Here is a 22,060-nt window from a genome sequence, read left to right as displayed (position 1 = left end):
TTATCAAATACAGTATCCTCTAAGGCGCATCACGAATAGAAACCGTTGCTTACGTCTGAAACCAAGTATGTGAATTCATAGCGCAGGAATAATCTGTATTTGATAACGAGTAGTACCATGCAATTGATACACTTTTAGACCTCACGATCACGCAATGTCTCTGTCTTTTTTGAATAATAGTCTTTACCCTCTTCTTGATATTTAGACCGCCCACTGATCTTGATACCGTCTACTAAGTTCCCTCCCAATCTTAATAACTCTAGGATCTCTGAACATTCGAAGCACCGAAACCAGTCTAAAAAATCTTTTGATTTAGAACCATAAGATACAGATGATATTATACAAAGATTCTGATATTAATCAGCCGAATATCAATCTCTGGCCTCAATCGTAGGAGTTATAAACATAAATTGATTTGATTTTTTGAAAATCGCTCGGGATCTGATATATTATATTATGCAAAGTCTAGTAATATCTAAAATGATATAATTTTGAAATTGGGTTTCGGGAGCAAACCTATGTTGCCAATTCAAACATTGGCGCGAGAGAGATGGCAAATTGCGTTTGAGTTGTGGAGGTATAAATGGTCACCATCTTACATAGGTACTACTTTCGCTAACAACTGCCATGTTTCGTCACGAAACAAAATTTCTCGAAGTTCAATCTGTTCACATATGTCACGGTTATTCATAGACTCTGATCTTTGATCTTGAAATGAGTTTCTTAAATTACTCACTTATTCCTATTTGGAATTCCATCTCTAGAAATATCGTGTCTAAGCCTCTTGAAGAATCTAGACTACAGCTAGTGTTCAGCATACTCGAGATGAGAACCCCCTTATGAAACCTCTCTTTTTCTAGGCCTGTAGATAAAGAAAGCAGCAGCACCCACGATCACCGAGCTCATTATCACAAGTATGCCCATTAACCACGGAAGCGACATTGGAATAAGGTGGACTGGATCTTAGTCAGCATCCGCAATTGTAGAATTGTCCGTTCCATTTCCATGTGCCGCGGCGTAAGCGGTAGCCCATGCTTTGTAGTTGTCTGTTGTGATGGTAGTCAACGCACTATCCCCATCCACAGTCGTAATAGTGGTAGTTCCGAAGACGCTCTGCAGGTTGGATTCTAGTGCGACAGTGTATTTATGCATTTGGACTGAATCGTAGGAACTGTAGTGGTTATTGGCTAATTCCCGGGAAGCTGAAAGCGCAGGATAAGACGGGTCTAGAAGGCCATTCGAGAGCGTCGAGGTGGGAGCATTACCAGATTCAGCGAGACTTGGTGTTGGAAGAGGTGGCTCTTGACGATATACGAAGACTGCAGGTATTGGGCTTGTGGTAGGCGAGAGAATTAGATCTTGTGTGGTGGGTCCAGGCTCAGTGTGAGAGATTGTTTCGAGAGATGAGAGAGCTGTGGGTGGTTCTGTGTCCCCAAGGATCATCGAAGAATATTCACAGATTACTTGATTGTCGGAGACGAAGACCGTGGGAGTAGAAAGGTAATGTTGGAAGTCCGTGTTGTTGGTAGGTCTGTGAACTATTAGTTCGTGGGATTACTTAATGAGTGAGTACTACTGCCCACGGTGTGGGTGAACAGAAAGATTGAGAAAAATGGTTAAGAACTTACTTAAAACACCAATCACTTCTAGTAGTGTCGGCCTGTATAGTGATTTGGTCCCATTGAACTGGCCCAAAGTCCCACTTACTTCCTCCTTGTGTTTCGATTGCGAAAAGTGCCTAAAGATACTTAGTTTACGCCAGAAAATCATGAAGGAGGATCAAAGGCAGCCTGAGCTGCTTACCTTATTAAACAGGCCTTGGCCACCAGAGGTTACTGTTGATCATCTTCGTTAGCATATTCTACTTCTGGGCCATAGGCTCTGCATAGCGAATGAAGGTGTGCCGAATGACTTACGATGCTCTTGAGGATCGAATGAAGATTCTGCAGTAAAGAACGTCTCGCCAGCTTGAATACCAGACTGGCCCCTCTCAACCTTCCATGTAACATTATATACTCCAGTATTTGCACTCATCAATTGATACTTTGTGGTGATACGATCTCCGGGATATACTGTATTTTTATCAACATTATTGTCTGGGTGAAAATATTGGGTCAAGTATTGAACCTGCCTTGTTGAGCTTTATCAGCTTGCCAGTCTTCAGGTCTGCATGTTTTATACAAGTCAGCTTTGTTACTTCAAATGTTTTCCACCAACTTCGGATAATATTTCAGACCGAATTGTGGGTAAAGAAAGACAGCAATTACATACGTACAACAAAATTCCAATCCAATGTAAAACCACTCTCCTATACTTCCTTGGTTTGCGACCACAGTTTGCATAATGCCTTGATTGTTCTGAAGTGCAGGCCACACTGCTTGAACATTGCCTGGAATGACTAGCGCGTTGGAGGAGCGAGGAACCACTTGAATACTTTGGAACTTTGAAGTGTCAGCTTATTATCAAACAAGTGGTTTAGTAGATTATAAGTGACCATCTTACAGTTGTTATTGTTGCATTTGGATCAAGAGTGAGATAAAAGAAATTTGCGTTGATATCAGTTGAAGTTGTAGAAGCTGCAAGTCCACTCAAGAGACCCCAGACCAATATGAAAATTAACATAATCATGGTCTGAAATTGAGCCAATGACTCTCGAAAAACGACAAGCATAACAAGAGATTCAGTTAAACAAAGCTTAGAGGAGCAGTTTCGTTGTTATTGGAGTTTATCAGAGAATGAACAGAGTTTATTTGTTGAGTTGAATTTGATGAAAAGCCAGAAGGAAACGACAAAATGATTGCAAGAATGACAGTAAGAAGTTTGATACAATGTGAATTCAAGTACCAAAGAGAAAGCTGAGATGTGTGCAATATATGACTGGGTATTTTATCATGACTGGATAACTGCTAGGTAAACACCGGAGAAAGATAGTTCCGAAATGACCAGATGAAGTTATTCACTACTCGAGCAAGGTTGTTTGATAGACGTGATTTTCTTTGTGGGTAATTCTACACCAAGCACAAACAAAAGTGTTCTAGGAACAAACCTCTCTTGAAATCAACAAATATCCAAAGCTTTTCCCCAAAGAGTGACCATCAGTCGTGACAAGGTGGAAGAACCAGAGAGCACCACTCTGACTACTCTCAAGGAAAATTTTGCACGGACACTAATCATGAGACTCTTGTATTACTTATCACTCATCATAGCATTAGCATTAACATCACTTATAATACACAATGTTTGTGATATTGAGAATGACAAATTTTGCTTCAACGTCTTTAGGGGCAAAAAGTTATCCTCATGGCGTATTTGAAGTTTATAGGTTGATCTCTCGAAATCAAATGTAACATCTAGAGTACATCTGAGGTGGAATTAAGGTTCATCAGCGTCGGCCATCTCGCTTCCTGGTTCAGCCGATTTTATATGGTCGCTCTTGCCGAAATGCAACAGCATATCGACATGCAGATTGATACCTCTCGACTTGATTTTAGGTATTACCTCATCAATACTTCCGTTAAACTTTGGATTAGTCAATAAATTACATTTCTTTTGTACCGTCTACGTCAAGAATCTTACTTCTTCTGATTTAGGCACACTTTTGAGATCTTCTTAAATGACAAGTGCTGGGCTTTTACAATAAGATCGAAGAATCAAAAGGGGACCCACATATGTCAAGGAACAATTACCTCCGTGACTTACCGGTTGTGGTGTAAACATATTCGTGCTCTACTCATACTCATACTCATACTCATATTCTGCTCGTTTAAATTGACAGATTGACCTCGGGATCGACCACTTTTACCCTGGCACACCTAATTCAAGAATGCTAAAGATCTCGGCATACCCCACATAAGGTTATCCCAAGGTAAGAATCTCCACGCGCCCTGCTGTGTACGACAATACCAATAATGGACAAGATATCTTGCAAACCCCGGTACGTCTGAGAAAACGTATTTTCCATTTTCGAACGTGCTCTCTGATAGACCCAGTATCAGTGGCAATGCTATATCCTGTCTTCGCTTAGTCTCGCATACGTAAGATCATATAGCGGGGTAATGCCAAAATTTGGTTGATTGAAGCCTGCAGCCTCGCATTCTTTGAATATCTTCATAATACCCTCGCTCTTGTAGGTTTGCAGCGCTAGCGATGCCGAAGTTTCTGATTTTAGATGATTCCGTAGGGTATCCGCAAAGCCGTCGATCAACGAGCGTACCTTGGTGGCGCTGAACTCGGAAGGCGAGGTCTACTGCGAGTAATCCGCAAGTTCGTGAAGTCCGAGTCCAAACATTGCATGTTGCGCAACGTTGGCGCTTATGCAGCCGGGTCTGTCGGTAAAACTCTCAAGCTAAGCGAATACGAGCTCTTCCTCAACATCGTGGTGATGCTTCACAAAAGAGCACCAGGCTTTGACGAAGAACAAGAAAACTTTAACACCTTCTTCGCTTTCACGTAGGGCCCTTGAAAATACATACACTTTATGCCTCTGATTTCACAATCATGTAGATGGGCCATTTTGTTTGTGGGGTAGATTGCGGCATGTTTTTTCTTTTGATGTCAATAGTCAATCGACTTTCCATTTCACGGGGTGTGGATGGCTATTGACTGTATCTTGAGTATTCCCTGGTGTCTCCGAGAGCTTCCAGGGGCCATCTGCGCATGATCTCTGGTTAAAATCATCGAGTTGATTTTTGAGAAGAAAAGTTGAAGATGATTATCGAGGCAAGATATAGCCTCTTAATGGAGCGTGCTTACTCATCAGCAACAAACAAAATTGAATTATTAAAGGCTGGACCCCGGATATACTAATTTGTGACTGGCAGTATACGAGTGCACAGCAAGATGTATTCATTGGCTTTAAAAGATAATGATCACATGCATATCTATCATAAAGAATTCTGTCACACAAGCCTCACAAGAAGACATGAAATTATATCCATTGCAATTCGGTTGTATCACGATTTGAAGAAATACCCCTAAAACCAGAAACACAAGACCGCTTCAAGTAGATTATAGCTTGCCAACTTCAAGCCACCAGAGATACCTTTCTAGAAATTGGTCTCGCATCCCGTTTCTTACTTGCTGTCCTCAGCTTTGTCACGCTTTCCTCACCTTAACCTCTGAAAATGCGGTGCTCGTGGAGAGAAAGGAAATAATTCATGGACAGGATATTCCCGAGTATATACGTAATTGTTTATTCCGAAATGTAGAGAAACTAAAATACCATGCAAATTCTGGATCCTCGTTTGAAGGAGCAATTTGATGCCAAAACACTTTCAATAAGAAAATTCGCACGAAGCAGAATGCTCACTATTTTACAGAACTAGAGTTAAACATATCCCGGGTAGAATAATCCCAACCAGTAGATATTTCAATCACAAATAAACAAGCTACTAGAAATGCACATCTACAAAAGCGTACTCAAACCAGCTGGTCATCATCTTTACTATTATATTCCACACTGACAACAACTCGACCCGAAACTTAAAGAGTAAAGTTGAGAATCAACATTCATTCCTAGTGACTCTGAGATATCTTATGAGTAGTTGCAAAGTCTAATTCCCAGAATATCTTCGCCCGCGCATCCATAAGACTCATGAGCTATTGAAGAAAAAAATCACATTACCTGTGCTTCCTCATACGCTGCGTTGCGTTACTTATCAACCACAAAGCCGGGAGGTTTGCAGAAGGGAGCCGGGTGCTAAGTTTATTGTTTTCATCAGTTTCTACTCCAACATTCCTCTCAAACTTCATAGTATAATGACCCTATCTCCTGACACATCTACTGACCATCCACTAAACCCAAAGCTCCTCGCTTATTCTTCCATTCGAATTGCCCAACCAATCTCACCATGTATCTTTTATCTAAACCCTCTACACACTAATACCAATCCAAATACCAATTAATCCCATCCCATCCCCTTCCAAATCCTAAATAAAACAATCCATCACCCAACTCAACATCTACAATCCATCCATATCATACAATCGAACACCCACCACTGGAAATCCCAGCGATGACACATTCCACCCCTTCACTGACTGTATAGATCCTCCATATCTCAATATTGACTCACATCACCACCATCACACAATCTCCACTCAAATAGAATATGTACTGTATCATCTTTTCCATCCCTAGAATATTAAATATATATCATTAATTCTCATCATAGATAAATGGATAATTCACCTTTCTCGCATTTCCGTTACTCTCGAGTACGAATCGTAGTTAAGATAGAGAGAGAGAGAGAGAGACATCCTGATAAACCTGAAATTACACAACAGGAGAGTTCAAAAATGAGTACCTACCGCGCATCATACTCTTGTCTTGGTAAGTATCAATTCTCCTTCTAATTTTTATAATAATGTATCTATCTATTTCAAATCTCAATCTCATCACAATAATCCACAATCTATATGCTATCCCATAACTCTTAGATGTTCTAGTACCGAATCCTTCCTCTTCCCCTTCCATTTTATTTCCTCACCCCCTCCCCCTTTTCACCTCTTTCCACATACATTCCACATCCATAAATTCCACATTCCACCCCATCCCCTCCTCTCCACAGTCATCGCAATATACATTCTAATCACTGGATACTAACCAACCAACTACCTTTTTATATATATTTCTCGAATAGATATTTCTATACTGGTACGATAGAAATCCTACTTTAATATTATCATTTGTATCTATCTTTAATTGAGATAGCTATCTATACATAAATCCCCTCCTCTCTATCCACTAGCTTCATTCCAAAAATTAAAACTCTTGATGGTTTTTTATACTCTGTTAGCATTTTCTCACTTCCTCACTTCCCACTTGCCCATTATACTATTCTAACTTATTACTCAAAAAACATATATTCATATCCACATCCATATCCATATCCACAAATCTCTATATTACAATATTACATATAGCATTCATCTACTCTACTATCTTCCCAACCTATCCACCTATCTGCCCTCCTCCTCCTCCTCCTCATCTCAAATACCTATCTACCTACCTACCTACCTACCTACCTATTCTCCCAACTTTCCAAAGATGCAAAAGACTCCAAAGACTCCAAAGATTTCCTTCCCCAATATCGCTTCGCTAGTCGTTAGTCGCTACTGTAGTCACAAGTCACAAGTCATTAGTCGCTACTCGCTATTCGCTACTTGCTAGACACCATCTAACCAAACTTCTCGTATAAAGACCTACGACCAACCAATGGGTAAAGACTAATAAATTCTCATGCACAAAATTAGAGTACACTTCATTCATATGCATACATGTAAGCAAAATATATTCAAATCCATTTGTTCATTTGGATTTCATTTCATTCAACTCATATCAATCGTCTTCATCTTGATCTTAATCTTAATCTTTACATCTTCATCTTGTTCTTTTTCATTTCATTTCATTTCATTACTTTCAGCTACACTCTCCTTTTCCCTTCCCCTGATTCTACTTCCTCAAAGAGAATCCCTTCCTTCCCTCCATTTCCTTTCCATCTTATCTTTATACATCACAACCTAAAGTCATTCCAAATCCAAAAGTGTGTGATGATCCCATCAATTCGATTCGATCCAATTCGAATCGTGTCTATAACGACAGATGTAAGCCCGAACCAAAAATTAGGTTATGCTATGTTATGGTAAACCATTTAGGAAATCCATCTATAATCCCTTATCCCACGCTCATTACATCCATCCATGACATTAGAATTCCCTAATTTCCCATCATCTTATCACCACCACCAACAAAACTGAAGTAATAAAGAATAATCTCAGAATCTATATTCAGCGAGAGACTTTAAAAGGTAATTCTCATTAAAAATATGAAGAGAATATACATGTATAGCGAGCCCAGCACAAACTTTTCTCTATAAAAACACCCCCTAAGAGAAGAGGTAAAAGCGGCGGTAACTCTAGCGATAGTTGGACTGTTTATTCACACAAAGTGGGCGAATAAATAAATAAAAGTGCCCATGTCCATAATCAACCATGAAAGGTTCATCATGGACTGTAAGAAATGAAGTTGAAATCGAAATGTTTAGCCAGAAATCGCTTGCCATGTCAAAATGACGCAGCAGATCGGCATGGTTCAGTTGATTCCGGCAGTATTATCATTAGTATATACTGTAAGGAACTCGTGTATCCAAATCTTCGAATTGAATGGTCCCGAAAATAGTTAAAAGAGGTATATGTACAAATGTTCGAACTGTCCAGTGATCCAGGGAGTGTCGGAAATTGGAAGTCGAATTAGGAGAGAAGTCGCTCATGTGGAAACGCCGTAACATGATGATGCCGTAAAATCATAATGAGAAATTCTGTCAACTAGAAGAGTTGAGAGAAATTACTCTTGCCGAGTGCAATATTATTGCAAACGTAAAAAGATCACCTAACAACGACCTCACTGAGCTCACTATCCGAAGCTTGAGATGCCAAGGTATCACCTTCCCATGCTGATGCGTTTTCATCAGTTGGGCTTCTTGATCCAGAAGAAAATGAAGAGGATGATCCCATGGTCCATTCGTCACTGCTATCGTGACGGAAATCTTGATCGAGAACTGCAAGTCCATATTCGTAAATTCCGGTGGGTGCATCACCTCTCTCAACATAGTCGTAATCCCAACGGAACATCTTGTCTGCTTGGATTCTGGGCAAGAAGTTTGTCTTGGAGATATAGAAAGCAATGGCGGCAAGGAAACCTCCGGCTACGAGATCAACGGCATAATGGTGGGAAAGATACATGGTTGCCCACCACATCCACATGGCGTATCCAATGACGAATGGTCTGAGTTTTGGGAAGCAATGGCTCATGAAAAGTGCTTCCAATACTGCATTGCCAGAATGCAATGATGGGAAGGCTCCAAACACCAAAGGGGATGCGGTAAAGTTCGTTGTGTACATATCAAAACCGAATAGTAAATCGATTCGTGCAAGACCTGCAGGTGATCCTTCCATGGAATAGTTGGCAGGCGCAAGACCATACAAATTCTCATACCATGGAGGCGAACAAGGGAAGATCAATTGAATGGCAACCCCAATAATGTTCAGATAACCGAAAGTTCGTGCGAAAACGGGTACGGTACCGGGAGGACCGAAAAGGAACATCAAGGCGGCCCAAACAAACGGTCCTCCAAAGTGTAGAATTCCATAGGGCAACCAAGCTAGGACATCAAGAACAACATATTGATGCGCTGAGAGAATGTTGCTAATATTTGCGCCATAAAAGATATTTTCGAGGGCAGGTAGGACTTTAACCCAAATATGTGGTCGATATTCGGCAGGAATAAATCTATAAAATCTGTTAGAAACAAAGCGGTCTGGCATGTATTTAATGTTGGAGGAGTTTCAGAGTAGTTCAAAGAGAGCGACGAGATGAATCGCACTGTGAATTGGAGGGTACACATACCGAGCATTGAAAAAGAAAACCAACCAGGTGAAGATTGGGAGGACTGGCAAGAAGAATTGTCTTGTCACTGGCATAAGAAGTGCAAGCATTAAAAGCGTAGCAGCTCCCGTCTTCATAAGAGGCCCAGGAGCTTGACTGATTGAAAGCGAGAATATTGCGATAATGATCAAGATCAAATATTGACCATCATACACCGACCATCTATGTGACCTGAGAGCTCGCAATGTATCCTTTGGGTTGAAAGACGTCTCAATTGAAGCTATTGACGAAGCTGGAGGCAAATTCGAACGAAACTTGGACCTCAGCCTCCTTCGCATTCTACGAGGTATGGGATTCGGTATCGACGGCCATGAGAAAGGCATCTTGGATTTTGTAAATGTTGGTGAAGTTGTCGAGGAGTAATAATTTGTTTCCGGCATGGCAAATTATGAGGGAGGCAAGGTTATCAAAGGAATGATCAAGTAGAAGTCGACGATGTTTAAACCGTTGGACTTTTTTTTTGTTCACACGGTGAGGGTGAGCGTGAGCGTGAGCGTGAGCGTGAGGCGTTTCTACGGGATCGGCGGATACGCGCAAAGGCAGATGGCGGAGTTTAAGAGGAAAGATGCTGAATTTATAACTGTCGAAATGTATGATTATCTCATGAAGGATGGATAACGTGTGTTTGTTGATTTTCTTGTGTGTGGTTTATTGAGAGAGGAAGAGAAAATGTTATTATCTAATTTTATCGAATCATAAAATTAAAATTGTAGTTGTCGTTGTAGTGAGACCAAAAAGTATAAAAGACTTGGGAAGGTCAGATAAGGACAGGTAGGACAGGTCAGAGGATGAGAGGTGGAGGCGGAGGGAGGTGTGATGTATAAGAGAAGTCTGATTGTGATTGATGAGGGAAGAGGGAAGAGGGAAGAGGCGGATGTATGATGGAAGTGATGGAAGCAACAAAAAATAAGAAAATCGGGTTTAGGAGGATATGGCGCGGTACTAGTAGAATAGTCCGAAATGTACCAAGTAATGAAAAGAAGGTCTTTTTGGATCTCTTGGGTCTCTTGGGTCTCTTGGGTCTTGTTAGTCTTGTTTATTAGTCTTCTTCTTATTCTTTTAGTCCTTTTAGTCCCTGGTCCTTTTTTACTTTCCATCTCTGCCCTTTCCCTTTCCCTTTCCCTTTCCCTTTCGCTTTTTCTTTCCTCCCCTCCCCTCCCCTTCCCTTCCCTTTCCTTTCCTTTCCTTTCCTTTCCTCTTACTTATTAAATGGGGCCGGGATCTCGTTTGGGTTTCGAGCAGGTCTTTTTTTTTTTAATTATGACTGGGTTCATAGCTTATGTCAGCTACGCTCCCAATGTAAAAAAGTGAGAGAAGAAAGAAAAAAGACTGGATCTTGGCAAGGGAATCAATGTATGAATGATCTTGGCAAAAAGATTCATAGCAACAAAATATATGATCAAATCCATCCATCCATCCATCCATACATATTACATATTACATATTACATACGGAGTACGGAATACGGAATACGGAAGTGTAACCAATGGTCCTACTGGTATTTCTGCAGTTTATTTCACTATTTATTTCACTATTTATTTTTATTTTTTGTTTGTTTATTTATTGATGTTAATCTCGATTGTTTCTACATGATTTGGTAATGAATATATGATTGTTTGTTTGTTGAATCTTCCTTATGAATTGGTCATCCATCATCTGAGAAGTTCTAGTTCCCAAAAGATCAATAACGAAAACGGTCGGAAGAAAGGTAAAACAATATCAAGAGGTGAGGCTGTTTGAAGTGAGTCTTGCATAAGGAGTCAAGACGTGCAAGTACTGGTCAAGGAATAAGGTCTAATCTAGCTACGCGCTTCAACAAACCTCAACAGGCGGGTATACCTGTGTACAGGTGGGTAATGAATGGACTGTTGTTGGAACCTTTAGAATTCAGATCGACCATCGGTACTTTGATTACATCGTACATCGTACATCGTACATCGTGTATCGTACATACCTAATACATCCATCCAGTCCAGTGCAGTCCAACCTCCAATCTATGGATGACTCCGTACAGTAACCCAATGAATACCGATGCGAGCTATCCGAATGCGACTACGACCAATCATCACCGACACACGAGATCTTCCAAGGTTGCAATGGAACGGGAAAACTTGGAAGGAACAGACTTTCGACCTACAAATGCGGCGGGAGACGATATAAAATTATGTCAAACAGGGTACTCTGGATGTATATTTGGACGGGAGGATTACATACACATTGTAATGTTTGAGCTGCGAGATTACCCGTGAAGAGAGTTTCGAACAAAGAGAGAGAGAGAAAAAGGCTGCTTGCTATCTACTAGGTAATAAGTACGAGTACGACGGAAGTTAAAAAGTGATTCGATATTCATAGATTCCTATGTAGGTATAATCTATATGATGGTTATTTATGTCAAACTGAAATACCGGGTACGATTAAAGACATCGACTGTTTGATAAAGATTATCAACTCTTCACAGCCATGCGGATGCCGACGTATTCCACCGTATAGCATATCACATAAGATACCTTTCCCAGATTCCAATGCTTCAAAATGATGATAAGCTCCAATCTTTATTAGCCCGACCCGATTCCCCATCCATCCCCATCCATCCCCATCCATCCTCTCGAGGCTATAATTGCCTGCATAATTTTATGCAGTGTAATCGAGAGACCGACCTAGATATGACATGATTGGACGAATCCCATGTCTCGTTCATCAAGTTTCGCACATCAAAATTTAAACCCCCTTGTCGTGAGAAACAAAGACCGCTTTTCCGAACTGACCGTCTTCGTCTTTCATTGGCTGCATGGGACTTCATAGTCCTCTTATTAAGGCTTCCTCGAAAAGATTCATCACTTAAAGGAAATGAGGATGGTGAAGGATGAATGGTGATACCGCAGTCGGAGTAGCAGTAGCAGTAGCAGTACATATCTGAGTATTGATTCAAATTCAAATATCGAAATTACCGCCTCGCAAATCTTTCAAGGGAAGAGAAGGTAGAGCAGAGCATGGCATCCATCCCATACCATTTTTCACATGATTAGGTATCAATCAAAGTACAGGATACATATGTATGTAGTAGGTATGTACAGATTATGATGGTTTCGATACCCCTTATTAGACGGAAACATCCAACCTCCACTCAACAATTCCTTTTGCAGTCTGTGAAACCCTCAAATTATATCAACAGGGCGCATGCATGCGGAGGATCTCCACGTTTTGAATTCTCAGCTCCAACAGTTCGCATCAAGGACGTCTTCAATTCATCTCATCTATCTCCCTCCTTTCATGCCCCTGAAGACGTCGTCGCGTCTTTTTACGAAAGAAAGTTTCACATTCTCACAGAGTCACAGTGTCGCTTACAAGCTTTTCCAAGCCACTCGCGAGTCACAGCAAAACTTTTGAAGTTATAGGAATGCCATGCCATGGCCATTTACAGAATCCACCTCCTTCCACATTAACGGCGGGGGTTCCCAATGGGTATACTTTTTATGCTGTGCTGCTGCGCCAGCGTTGCCCGTGTTGCCCGTGTTGCCCATGTTTTCAATTGATGACTGCCTTGGTCAATGTCCCAGCATTTCCATGGCTTCTCTCCCACCAAGCATTGCCCAGCCACCCACGGAAGCGCGTACCAAAATTCCCATGATGAGGATCATCTCAGCAAAAATCGTCATGTTTCACTATCTTTTTAATTACTCATGAGTCGTTATCGATATCAAAGCTCAATACGCCTCACTATCTAAATGTCGTATCGCTCACCAAGTGTGGCAAGCTGCAAGGCAGGTGAGAATAATTAATATCAACAAGACCTCGGAAGTCTTAACCTGAAGTCTTGACAAGAACAATAGTGGTCCTGGTGTAATTGATTTGATGATGCCCGACAACTTACAACCCATAATTTACAACTTACAACAGTGCCTCTTTCATCAGTGGGCGCAGCGCAATGAACGAGCTACACTTTCCTTGGTATATCACTTGGTACATAATAAATACGCCTTGCCGTGCTTGTCGTGCTTGTGGTTTAATAGCCTCAAAGTTACTGTACAATGACTGTAAGCTCCGGAAACTTCGGTAGATGTCGAATCCAATCAATTCCATCATTCACAACATCGCACCCTCACCAAAACGTTGACTTGATGCAATGCCACCTCGAATTGCATAAAATCCCACTCGGGACGGAGAATCAGCGATAACTCGAACTCACTAATAATTGTCTTATCGATCATCTAGTTATCAAATCTTCAATTCCTTATCTCGAATGCAAATCGTGAAATCTCATATGCCGATACGGTACGTACTAGGTCGTCTGTATCTGTATCTGTACAAACCTCACGCGACCAGTTCGCGGATTGAACGAGAAGCTCCGAAGCCGAGTGAGTGAAGTAGATAACTTTCATCGCGGTTCTCCCGAACATTTGATCAACACATGTGACGTATCACGACAACCAGCACACGAACGACTGGGTAGCTAGCTACCTAGTATTTCCATCGTGTCAGACCGATACTCTCACCCTTCTGGTTCGAGAATCGCACGATGGATTTTTCATCCATTATGGAGTCCGTCCACACCTTTACCTAGGCATCTTTCGAGAAATCACTCCACCGAGTTCCACCGACTATCGAAAGAGCTTCTAAGCGCCTATCCACCTCCTGTATCCCATCGGCACCACATAACCATCACGGATTTACCTCCGTCCTTGCGTCACGAATCATGATTTGTAAGCAGGAAGAGGAAAGGAAGGATTCGCCCTTTCTTTCATACGGTGTATGGTATGGTGGGTGTACGGTGTACAATGTAAGATACATACATACAGAGTACGTACATACATATATACATATATACATACATACATACATACATACATACATACATACATACATACATACATACATACATACATAACCTTAAACTGTACTTTCAAACTTCTTTTAAGCTTCTCCTTCTTTTTCTTCTTCTTTTTCCCCTTACCAAAGTTCTCTACCGAATCAAAATTCTATATCTATAATGATTATCACCAATCGTTAAATACTATACAGACAGATCAATCTTCACAATCAACCACCAAGATGCATCTATCTATCAGATCAATCCTCACCTCCCTCCCCTCCCTCCCTCTACAATCCTCCCTTACCCCTCCTCAAAATCTCCATAGTCTCCTTATCCAAATTTCCCATCTAATCCCATCCCATCCCATCCACACCGCACCGATACACCCCTCCCTAAAATAAAATAACATAAAAATCTCTTCGCCCTACCCAGTAACCATCCATACATGTGCTTGCTTGCTTGCTTGTTTGCTTGTTTACTCTCCTGCTTATCACATCCCATCAGCCTATCCCTCACTCCAATCCCATTCCATGCATCTCAATCCTTACGCGATAAACTATAATACATAATACATACCTAAAACCTACAGTACAGTGTACGGCGATACCTCCCTATCCCTGCACCATACAATTTCCCAGGCGCATGGGAAATGGGGCGGGCAGGCAGGCGGGCTCGGACATCGGAAATATTCTATGACTTATTACTTGGGTATTTTACTAGGTAGTAGGTGGTAGGTAGTAGGTAGTAGATAGAGAACGAACCCAATTATTTCATTATTATTATTATTATTATTATTATTTATTTTTTTTTTTCCTTCGCTTTTTTAGTTTTTCGCTTTTTCTTTTCATGACGGGCTGGCTGGCCAGCGTCTTGGATTTTGGGATTCTCCGCATGGCGTTTTTGGGGGGTTTTAGGGAGGGTGGAGACGGGACGGAGGGTTTCTTTTCTGAGAGTTGAGGTGAGAGATGCTTGGGTGCTTTGTCATGGAATATAATGGTGGGTTTGTCATGTCATGTTATATTATGGGGTGGAAGGTATTGTAAATTAGTAATGTAATTCTTCTTTCTTTCTTTCTTTCTTTCTTTCTTTCTATGGAACCATCCGGACGGAGAATGGACATGGAAATGGAGATGAAAATGGAAGATGTGATAGAAAAAGAAAATCGGGAATCGGGAATCGGGAATCGGGAATCGGGAATCGGGAATCGGGACAACACGCGGATTTCGGAAACGGATATATCTAATCATCATTCGAACCCCCATTTCTCCTCTACGGTATTTTATATGCAGTAAGGTTATTGAGATTAGATAGTTGGTGATTTATCTAGATACTTACTATTTTATTTATTTTGTTATATCGATTATTATTCAATTTCTAATATTGCCTTCCTCGCTATTCTCTACGAGTATTCTCTATTCCATATAAGTATAAGCATCACTCTCTCCTCTCCTGCTATCCAACCCCCTTTCTCCCTATCCCATCTCATCTCATCTCATCTCATCCCCTCTCCCCCTCTCCCCCTCTCCCATATAATCCCCCAACTCGCCACCCAGCATCGCATTTCGATTTCCGCATCCCCAATATCGATATCCCCTATAAGGCTTGAAGATTGAAGATCGGGTTTTTTGCCAAAGGAGTACTGGTAATGAGTGGCGAGTTTGGAACGAGTGATCGGATCCACTTTTTCTGTGCGCGATGCTGGGTGCTGGGTGTTGGGTGTTGGGTGTTGGCTTGTGATGGGATGGGATGGGTTGTGAGGTGAATATAGGGATGGATAGTATTTATTATCCGTTTTCCGAGGAGGTAGGTTTGCAGATAGGTGCTTGGAAATTGGGTGGTGGACTGGAGTGGGATGGAGATGGAGATGGAGATGGAGAATTAGATTTGTTTTTGTTTATTTATATTTATATTTGGATTGAGATGGGTTGGAGAGGGAATAGATAGATGGATAGATAAATGAATGAAGAAATGAATATATATAAGAAGTTGGAAAGTCATTAGGAAAATAGATATATCTTTATTTAGTGGAATAATAACAACAATAAAAGAATTCTATTCTTTTCTTAAGAAAAAACTCGCCAAGTAATGAATTTATTATTTTTCTTCGTTAGTTTTGTTTTTGGTTGTAGTTTTGATTACGACATACTATGTTATATATTTTTCTTCTTATTTTATAGAGAAAAAAGTTCCAGAGTCAAGTCAGATATTTCGTTCTGATATTCATATAATAGTATATCTACCGTACTTACCAAAGCATTTAAATAAAACACTACTTCTTCCTTCCTAATTCTTTCTTCTTACTCTTTCTCCCTCTTTCTCTCTCTACTTCTCAAGCTAAACCTCGATCACAAAACTTCCTACTAATAAAACTTCAAAGAAATCATTCTTGTTATGTTGATATACAAGTCAGATCTTACACTCAAATCAGATTTGAGAGATAAACTGGAGGGGTTATATTGCTTTTTATTGTTTTGTTGTATGGGTGAATAGATGAATGAATAGATGAATAGATGGATGTGATAAGCGAGGAAATTCTTAGAGGGTGTGGAAAGGGGGGTGAAGGTGGAAGGAGAAGGAAAGGGAAGAAATGAACGAATTGGATGTGTATAGTGTGATGTAACGTGGTATGATGTGGTATGATGTGATGTGATGCGATAGGTAGGTAGGTAGGTAGGTATTTTGAGATTATATTTAGAGTATATGAATGATTTAGTATAAAATAATATAACATAATACAATACAATACGAAGAAATCTAAACACAAATCCAACCCCATTACTAACCCTAACATTCTCAGCCAGACAATCTTAGAGATCAAGACATCAAGGGAAGAACCCGTTTTTTAGTAAATAAAAAAAGATAAATAAATAGATAGATATACTCACTTCATAATATTATAAAGTAACTTGATGATAAGCTTTAGTACGAGTATTACTATGTAGATATAGATCGATGTTTGACTCAACCCGAGTTTGTCAATATATCAACTTACGATATATCATTACATACTCACATACACATACACATACACATATAACAAATACCAACTCTATAAAACCCACCACCCATTCTCTATCAAGCTTTCGAGTGTTCAAATACTTTGACACCTCGTAGCATGAGCAGATAAATGAGTGAGATAAAAATGTCAAAGGTATCGTGGCGTCTGAGATATATCTTATTGATTATAGGCATTCCTTCCTTCCTTCCTTCCTTCCTTCCTTCCCTCCTTCCTTCCCTCCTTCCTTCATTCATCCATGCATTCACATCTCAATCAACCAAGGCGAGAAAAATACCTCATACTAATAATCCCATCAACATCTAAGATATCAAAATGAGTGCATTCGAGATTCTGTAAAATTCCCGTAATAAGCGAAATATATAGTCAGATTAGCGACCCGTGAGTAAGGAAATGATATAATAGCTAGGTAATTAGATACTAAACAGCTAGATAGCAAAGAATTCATCCAATCCTATGGAAGCTTCTTATTTATTTGTTTTTTCATTGATTCATTCATTCGAAGATCTTACTTCAACTCAACTCAACTTCACTGAATTCCAAGAGGTGTACACCACCTCATCTCATCTCATGTTATGTAAGAGTTGAGGCCCTCTGAATTTACACTAGAATTTTCCCGCTCCGTCCCATTCCACCTCTAATTCATTGAATATCATTTCGTAACGTATAGAAGAATGGCACAGTTGGGTATTTATTTTCCGTTTTCCGCCCATGACATGACAAAGATGTGATGATGACACGATGATGACTTGGAATGAAAAGAAAAGAACCCCACGCAAAAAGAGGGAAAATTAAGGGAAAATTAGAAGATAGAAGATATATTAAATGTGCACAAATGCACCTCCGTCCGTTCATTCATTCAATCATTCCCAAGTTCATTCCAAATCCTAACCTAACCATAATATCTTGGCTCATCAAAAACATGATATCTATGTCCCCTCACCCCCTCTCCTCTAAATAATTGTGGGAATCTCTTTCCTTGACTCACATCCCCTTCATCCACTCTTCTATTCCTCACCTCATCACTCTCTCCCTCTGGTTCTCCGACCAAGAATTTTCCCACTTGAATCTCCGTATCCGTAATCGTACTTCTGGAAACTCTTGCATATGCAGATCTTCTTAACCCCTTATAAAGGATATATTCGCACCATCTATCCCAATCACTTGGATCAATATCATGCATACCGGATCTTTCAGATACATAAGTATTGTAATTCCCTTCCAGAGGTTTAGTGACAAGGTAAGAGAGGAGGATAGATGGGTTTGTAGAAGCACCCATTAAGTCAGCCAAGTATTCGGATTGAAGTCTTCGATCTTCAGGATCTTCCTCTTGACCTGAATGGAAGACGAAGACGTCCACTGGACTTCCGTAAACGTCTAGGGTAGCGGCGATTGCAGGGGCTAATTCTCCTACAGGTGATGGAAGTAGGTGGTGGGTAGAATTGAGAATTGGAAATTTTGAGAGTAATGCACAACCCCAAGTGTGTTTGTTAGGACCTGGTCCGTAATCAACATACATGCCGAGATCTTCTGCGAGGAATTGAGTTGTATCACGGTTGCCCATGATAATACGCTGAAGATCCGATTCGAGAAGACCAATGACATCGATTTCTAATTCTTTGATTACATCTCTCATACGATATTCGGATGACCACATATCATTGTCTAGACTGAAGTGAATAGTCCAAATGCCTGCTGTGAAAATCTTCTCCTCTTTATGGTAAGGAACATAATCATACGTTGGGAAACGCATATATGCTGTCGAGATAGAAGTAAGTTGGAGAGCTGCGATTATATAGAGGTAGTACAAACGTTGCTTTCGTTGATTCAAGAAAACATTGAATCGTTTTCGTTGTGCTGCAGGAGTGGATGAAAATGTAGCGAAAACACCACAACCAATCAACAACATAGTAACAGTCATGACCCAGTCTGTGTGTTCCCTAACAAGAGGGCCACCTGGAACGAAGGCATAAGCTACAACCCAAACATGAAATAATACCATGAAGTTGTATACGAGGAAACCAATTCCAAATGCTTTAGCCGGGCTCTTTCTGGCAGCTGATCCCAATAACGGAACAGATACAGCCATGAGATAGACAGTCAAAACCAAGGCACCATAATACCCTTTCCAATGAGTGTATAAGGTAAGCATGGCAGCACCTACACATCCAACACCATACAATGTCCAGCTACGAGCTAGAGATTCATTGAATAATCCGAGAATGAGGCCAACTCCCATTGCAGCAATGGTCCAGGCACCGTGAGGCGCTGAGATTGGACCACGAACAGGATATCCTTCCCAGACCCAAAGAATCATTGTGCTGGAATCGGATAGCAAGGAATGTAACCCAAAGAAAAGACCTCCAATACCAAGGCCAGCAAGAAGAGATGGCCCTTCCTTACGGCTTTGAACTGAAAGTTGATCTCCAGTGATCAAACTTTGACTTGGTCGTGTGGATCGTAAAACAGCTAGAATGGCAATGATGAGACCATAACCATTTAAACCACCATTTTCAGCATGCGCAATAGGCCAGATAGGATTATTGGTGTGAAATGCAAACTTGACAACACTTGATGTAATGAGACCAATGGTCCATGCTGAAATTTTCGATTCGAGACGACCAGGCTGCCCCGCTGATGCGTACCAAGCAGCTGCCCAAGATAAACATGACATCCAGAGGCCAAAACCAACGACAAAAAGTCTAGGCGCTGGGCTCGTGATTTGATAGGCACATAAGCCAATCAAAGACATGAGATGACATGCCCGAAGATTTTTCACAACCAATGCTCGAACCGATCTAATTCCTAAGAACAATGGAGAAATGGTACACATAACCATAACTTCATAGCCTGAGATACCCATGTGCCACAGAGGAAAATCTGACAAAATTAGCGAGCTTCATCTCAATCACTTTTTCGGATACTTACACCATACGACTATGCCCAAAGAAGTCAACATTGACCAGAATACGAACTACATAAACCTCAGTGAAAGTCTCCCAGACAATTAAAATCAATACTTACGCCATTATAGACATCAGCTGCTGCATCGAAAGCTTCGGGCCATGAGAAAGATTGGCCGAATAGTTGGCCAACTTCCTTTTCTTTTCTACTTACCGATTAGCTAAAGATTTTTCTCAGAAAGGGATTAGATATCACAAACTCTTTCTCAAAGACTTTATCGACTATCATCTTTTCTTTTCTAAATAATGATATAGATTTTAGACGTGCTCATAATGATGTTACATTCAACAAAAATGTTATACACTATTTCGGAAGCCAATGGACGTACCCCTTAGTCTGACCCTTAACATCCTTCACAACTAATTCGAAAGTTTCAAAATCGAGAGCTGTAACAGCATCGAAAGCCACATCAAACAAAATCAAAGCCCATTCGAAGAAAGCGTATGCCGTATATGCTAAATGTTCCATTAGTTGAGAATTTGATACCTGATTTGATAGTAATCTTACCCCCAGCGACTCTGTGAACTTTGTGTTGTATAAAAAAATAAACCAAAGGTACCAAAGTTCCAAAGAAAGATCCCGCGAGATATTTTCGATATTTAACAGCTCGTGCATTATCTGGGCTCAAAGCTAGACATCCTAAAGTCCATGGCAAAGTAGCCACCAAATATGAAATCATAAAAATGTCATGCCAATCGTGATCGTCCGTAGAGGTAACATAAGTCCAACCACCACATGTAAGAGTACGGAAAACGCCTGCGAAAGCAACGAACTTGGGCAACTTTGAATTGGGTCGTGCAGTAAGAAGGTACCATAATCCAACGAGAGCAAATCTAGGACCTGGAAGAGATGTTAGACAAGCTTCATATAGCTCCCAAACCATGATTTCTGCCACATACCAGATGTAATAGCTATGAAGACCATGAAAAACGAACGTTCCGGGTATCGATCTCCAATTGTCGCCGAAACTGAAGGGAACCATTCATCCGGATAACCATAATATTCATTTTGAACGATTTTGTGATAATGGAGTGAAACTCCAACAATGAGTGCGCTGAGAAAAGCAGCTATTGATAAATTGTAAGTAACTTCAACATAAACAAGGGTAAAACCAAAGATTCGTTTGCTCTTACCATATGCGACTGCGGTATGAGTCCATGACACCCATTTACCTGAGAAAGCGAGTACAGTGTCGCCGTCCTTAAATTTAGGTGCCATCTGTGATTCTAATCACTTTGTATATGAAATATTCACATCCAAATGAGTGTAGTCCGTAGCATCCGGAGATATAAAAGAGGAAAGAGGGAAGAAAAAATTGAGATGGGATGGTAATCACAAATGGGGACCAATGTAAGGTACAAGTGGGCACGCGTTTATTTGAGATGAGATGAGTTGTTGGAGACCAAGCCTTTTGAAGCCTTTTGAGATAGCCGTGAAAGCCGTAAAAGCCGTGAAAGTCATGCAATTCGTGCAAGTCGATTGATACTGGATTTTCCCCTCCAATAGACCTGGCTTGGGTGGACTTACAAGGTAAATTCTCAGCCTTCTCCGAAAGCTCCGTGACGTCTCGTGGGATTTTAAATTGTTAAGGTGGAACCCGATCAAAAAGCTGTTCAATTCGAAAAAACTCGTGGCGCGTAGAGTTCAAAGTGTACCTGGGCTCGCTGGGGCTGGGTAAACACGTAAAACGTAAAATATGACACGGATGATGGTAATCCTTGTTGGCCGGGGACTCGGACTTTTGATATTCCGTCTTCATCTACTAGGCTCAAACGGATCGGCATAATTTCTGCGATTGTTCACCGCCCAAAGAATTTCTGAAGAT

General features: G+C 40.7%; 4 protein-coding genes across 4 annotated transcripts; all 4 read right to left on the bottom strand.

Moving 5' to 3' along the window:
- Positions 1 to 963: 963 nt before the first annotated feature.
- Positions 964 to 2,670, bottom strand: EAE97_009481 (uncharacterized protein; the record flags this gene model as incomplete). The annotated part of the gene is made up of 7 exons (XM_038879996.1): positions 964 to 1,531; positions 1,629 to 1,738; positions 1,804 to 1,835; positions 1,866 to 2,096; positions 2,128 to 2,216; positions 2,272 to 2,441; positions 2,503 to 2,670. The coding sequence occupies 7 exons, from the start codon at positions 2,668 to 2,670 to the stop codon at positions 964 to 966; spliced, it is 1,368 nt and encodes a 455-aa protein (XP_038729107.1).
- A 1,142-nt stretch (positions 2,671 to 3,812) lies between these two features.
- EAE97_009480 (uncharacterized protein) lies at positions 3,813 to 4,512 on the bottom strand (the record flags this gene model as incomplete). The annotated part of the gene is given in 5 exon segments (XM_038879995.1): positions 3,813 to 4,014; positions 4,035 to 4,223; positions 4,248 to 4,345; positions 4,358 to 4,457; positions 4,475 to 4,512. The coding sequence occupies 5 exon segments, from the start codon at positions 4,510 to 4,512 to the stop codon at positions 3,813 to 3,815; spliced, it is 627 nt and encodes a 208-aa protein (XP_038729106.1).
- A 2,784-nt stretch (positions 4,513 to 7,296) lies between these two features.
- On the bottom strand, positions 7,297 to 10,392 carry EAE97_009479 (uncharacterized protein). Its single transcript, XM_038879994.1, has 2 exons — positions 9,407 to 10,392; positions 7,297 to 9,289 (listed from the first exon to the last, which is right to left on the bottom strand). Exons 1-2 carry the CDS (start codon positions 9,823 to 9,825, stop codon positions 8,386 to 8,388), a joined length of 1,323 nt encoding a protein of 440 aa, XP_038729105.1. The 5' UTR covers positions 9,826 to 10,392; the 3' UTR covers positions 7,297 to 8,385.
- A 7,689-nt stretch (positions 10,393 to 18,081) lies between these two features.
- EAE97_009478 (uncharacterized protein) lies at positions 18,082 to 21,884 on the bottom strand. The gene is made up of 8 exons (XM_038879993.1): positions 21,369 to 21,884; positions 21,135 to 21,302; positions 20,743 to 21,075; positions 20,564 to 20,690; positions 20,435 to 20,473; positions 20,296 to 20,380; positions 20,200 to 20,245; positions 18,082 to 20,151 (listed from the first exon to the last, which is right to left on the bottom strand). The coding sequence occupies exons 1-8, from the start codon at positions 21,451 to 21,453 to the stop codon at positions 18,164 to 18,166; spliced, it is 2,871 nt and encodes a 956-aa protein (XP_038729104.1). The 5' UTR covers positions 21,454 to 21,884; the 3' UTR covers positions 18,082 to 18,163.
- Positions 21,885 to 22,060: the final 176 nt, after the last annotated feature.

Source organism: Botrytis byssoidea (assembly GCF_014898295.1).
Source record: "Botrytis byssoidea strain MUCL 94 chromosome Unknown BBYS_022, whole genome shotgun sequence".
Lineage (NCBI taxonomy): Eukaryota > Fungi > Ascomycota > Leotiomycetes > Helotiales > Sclerotiniaceae > Botrytis > Botrytis byssoidea.
Note: the sequence above shows the minus strand (reverse complement) of the source record. Positions and strands in the feature narration are given on the sequence as shown.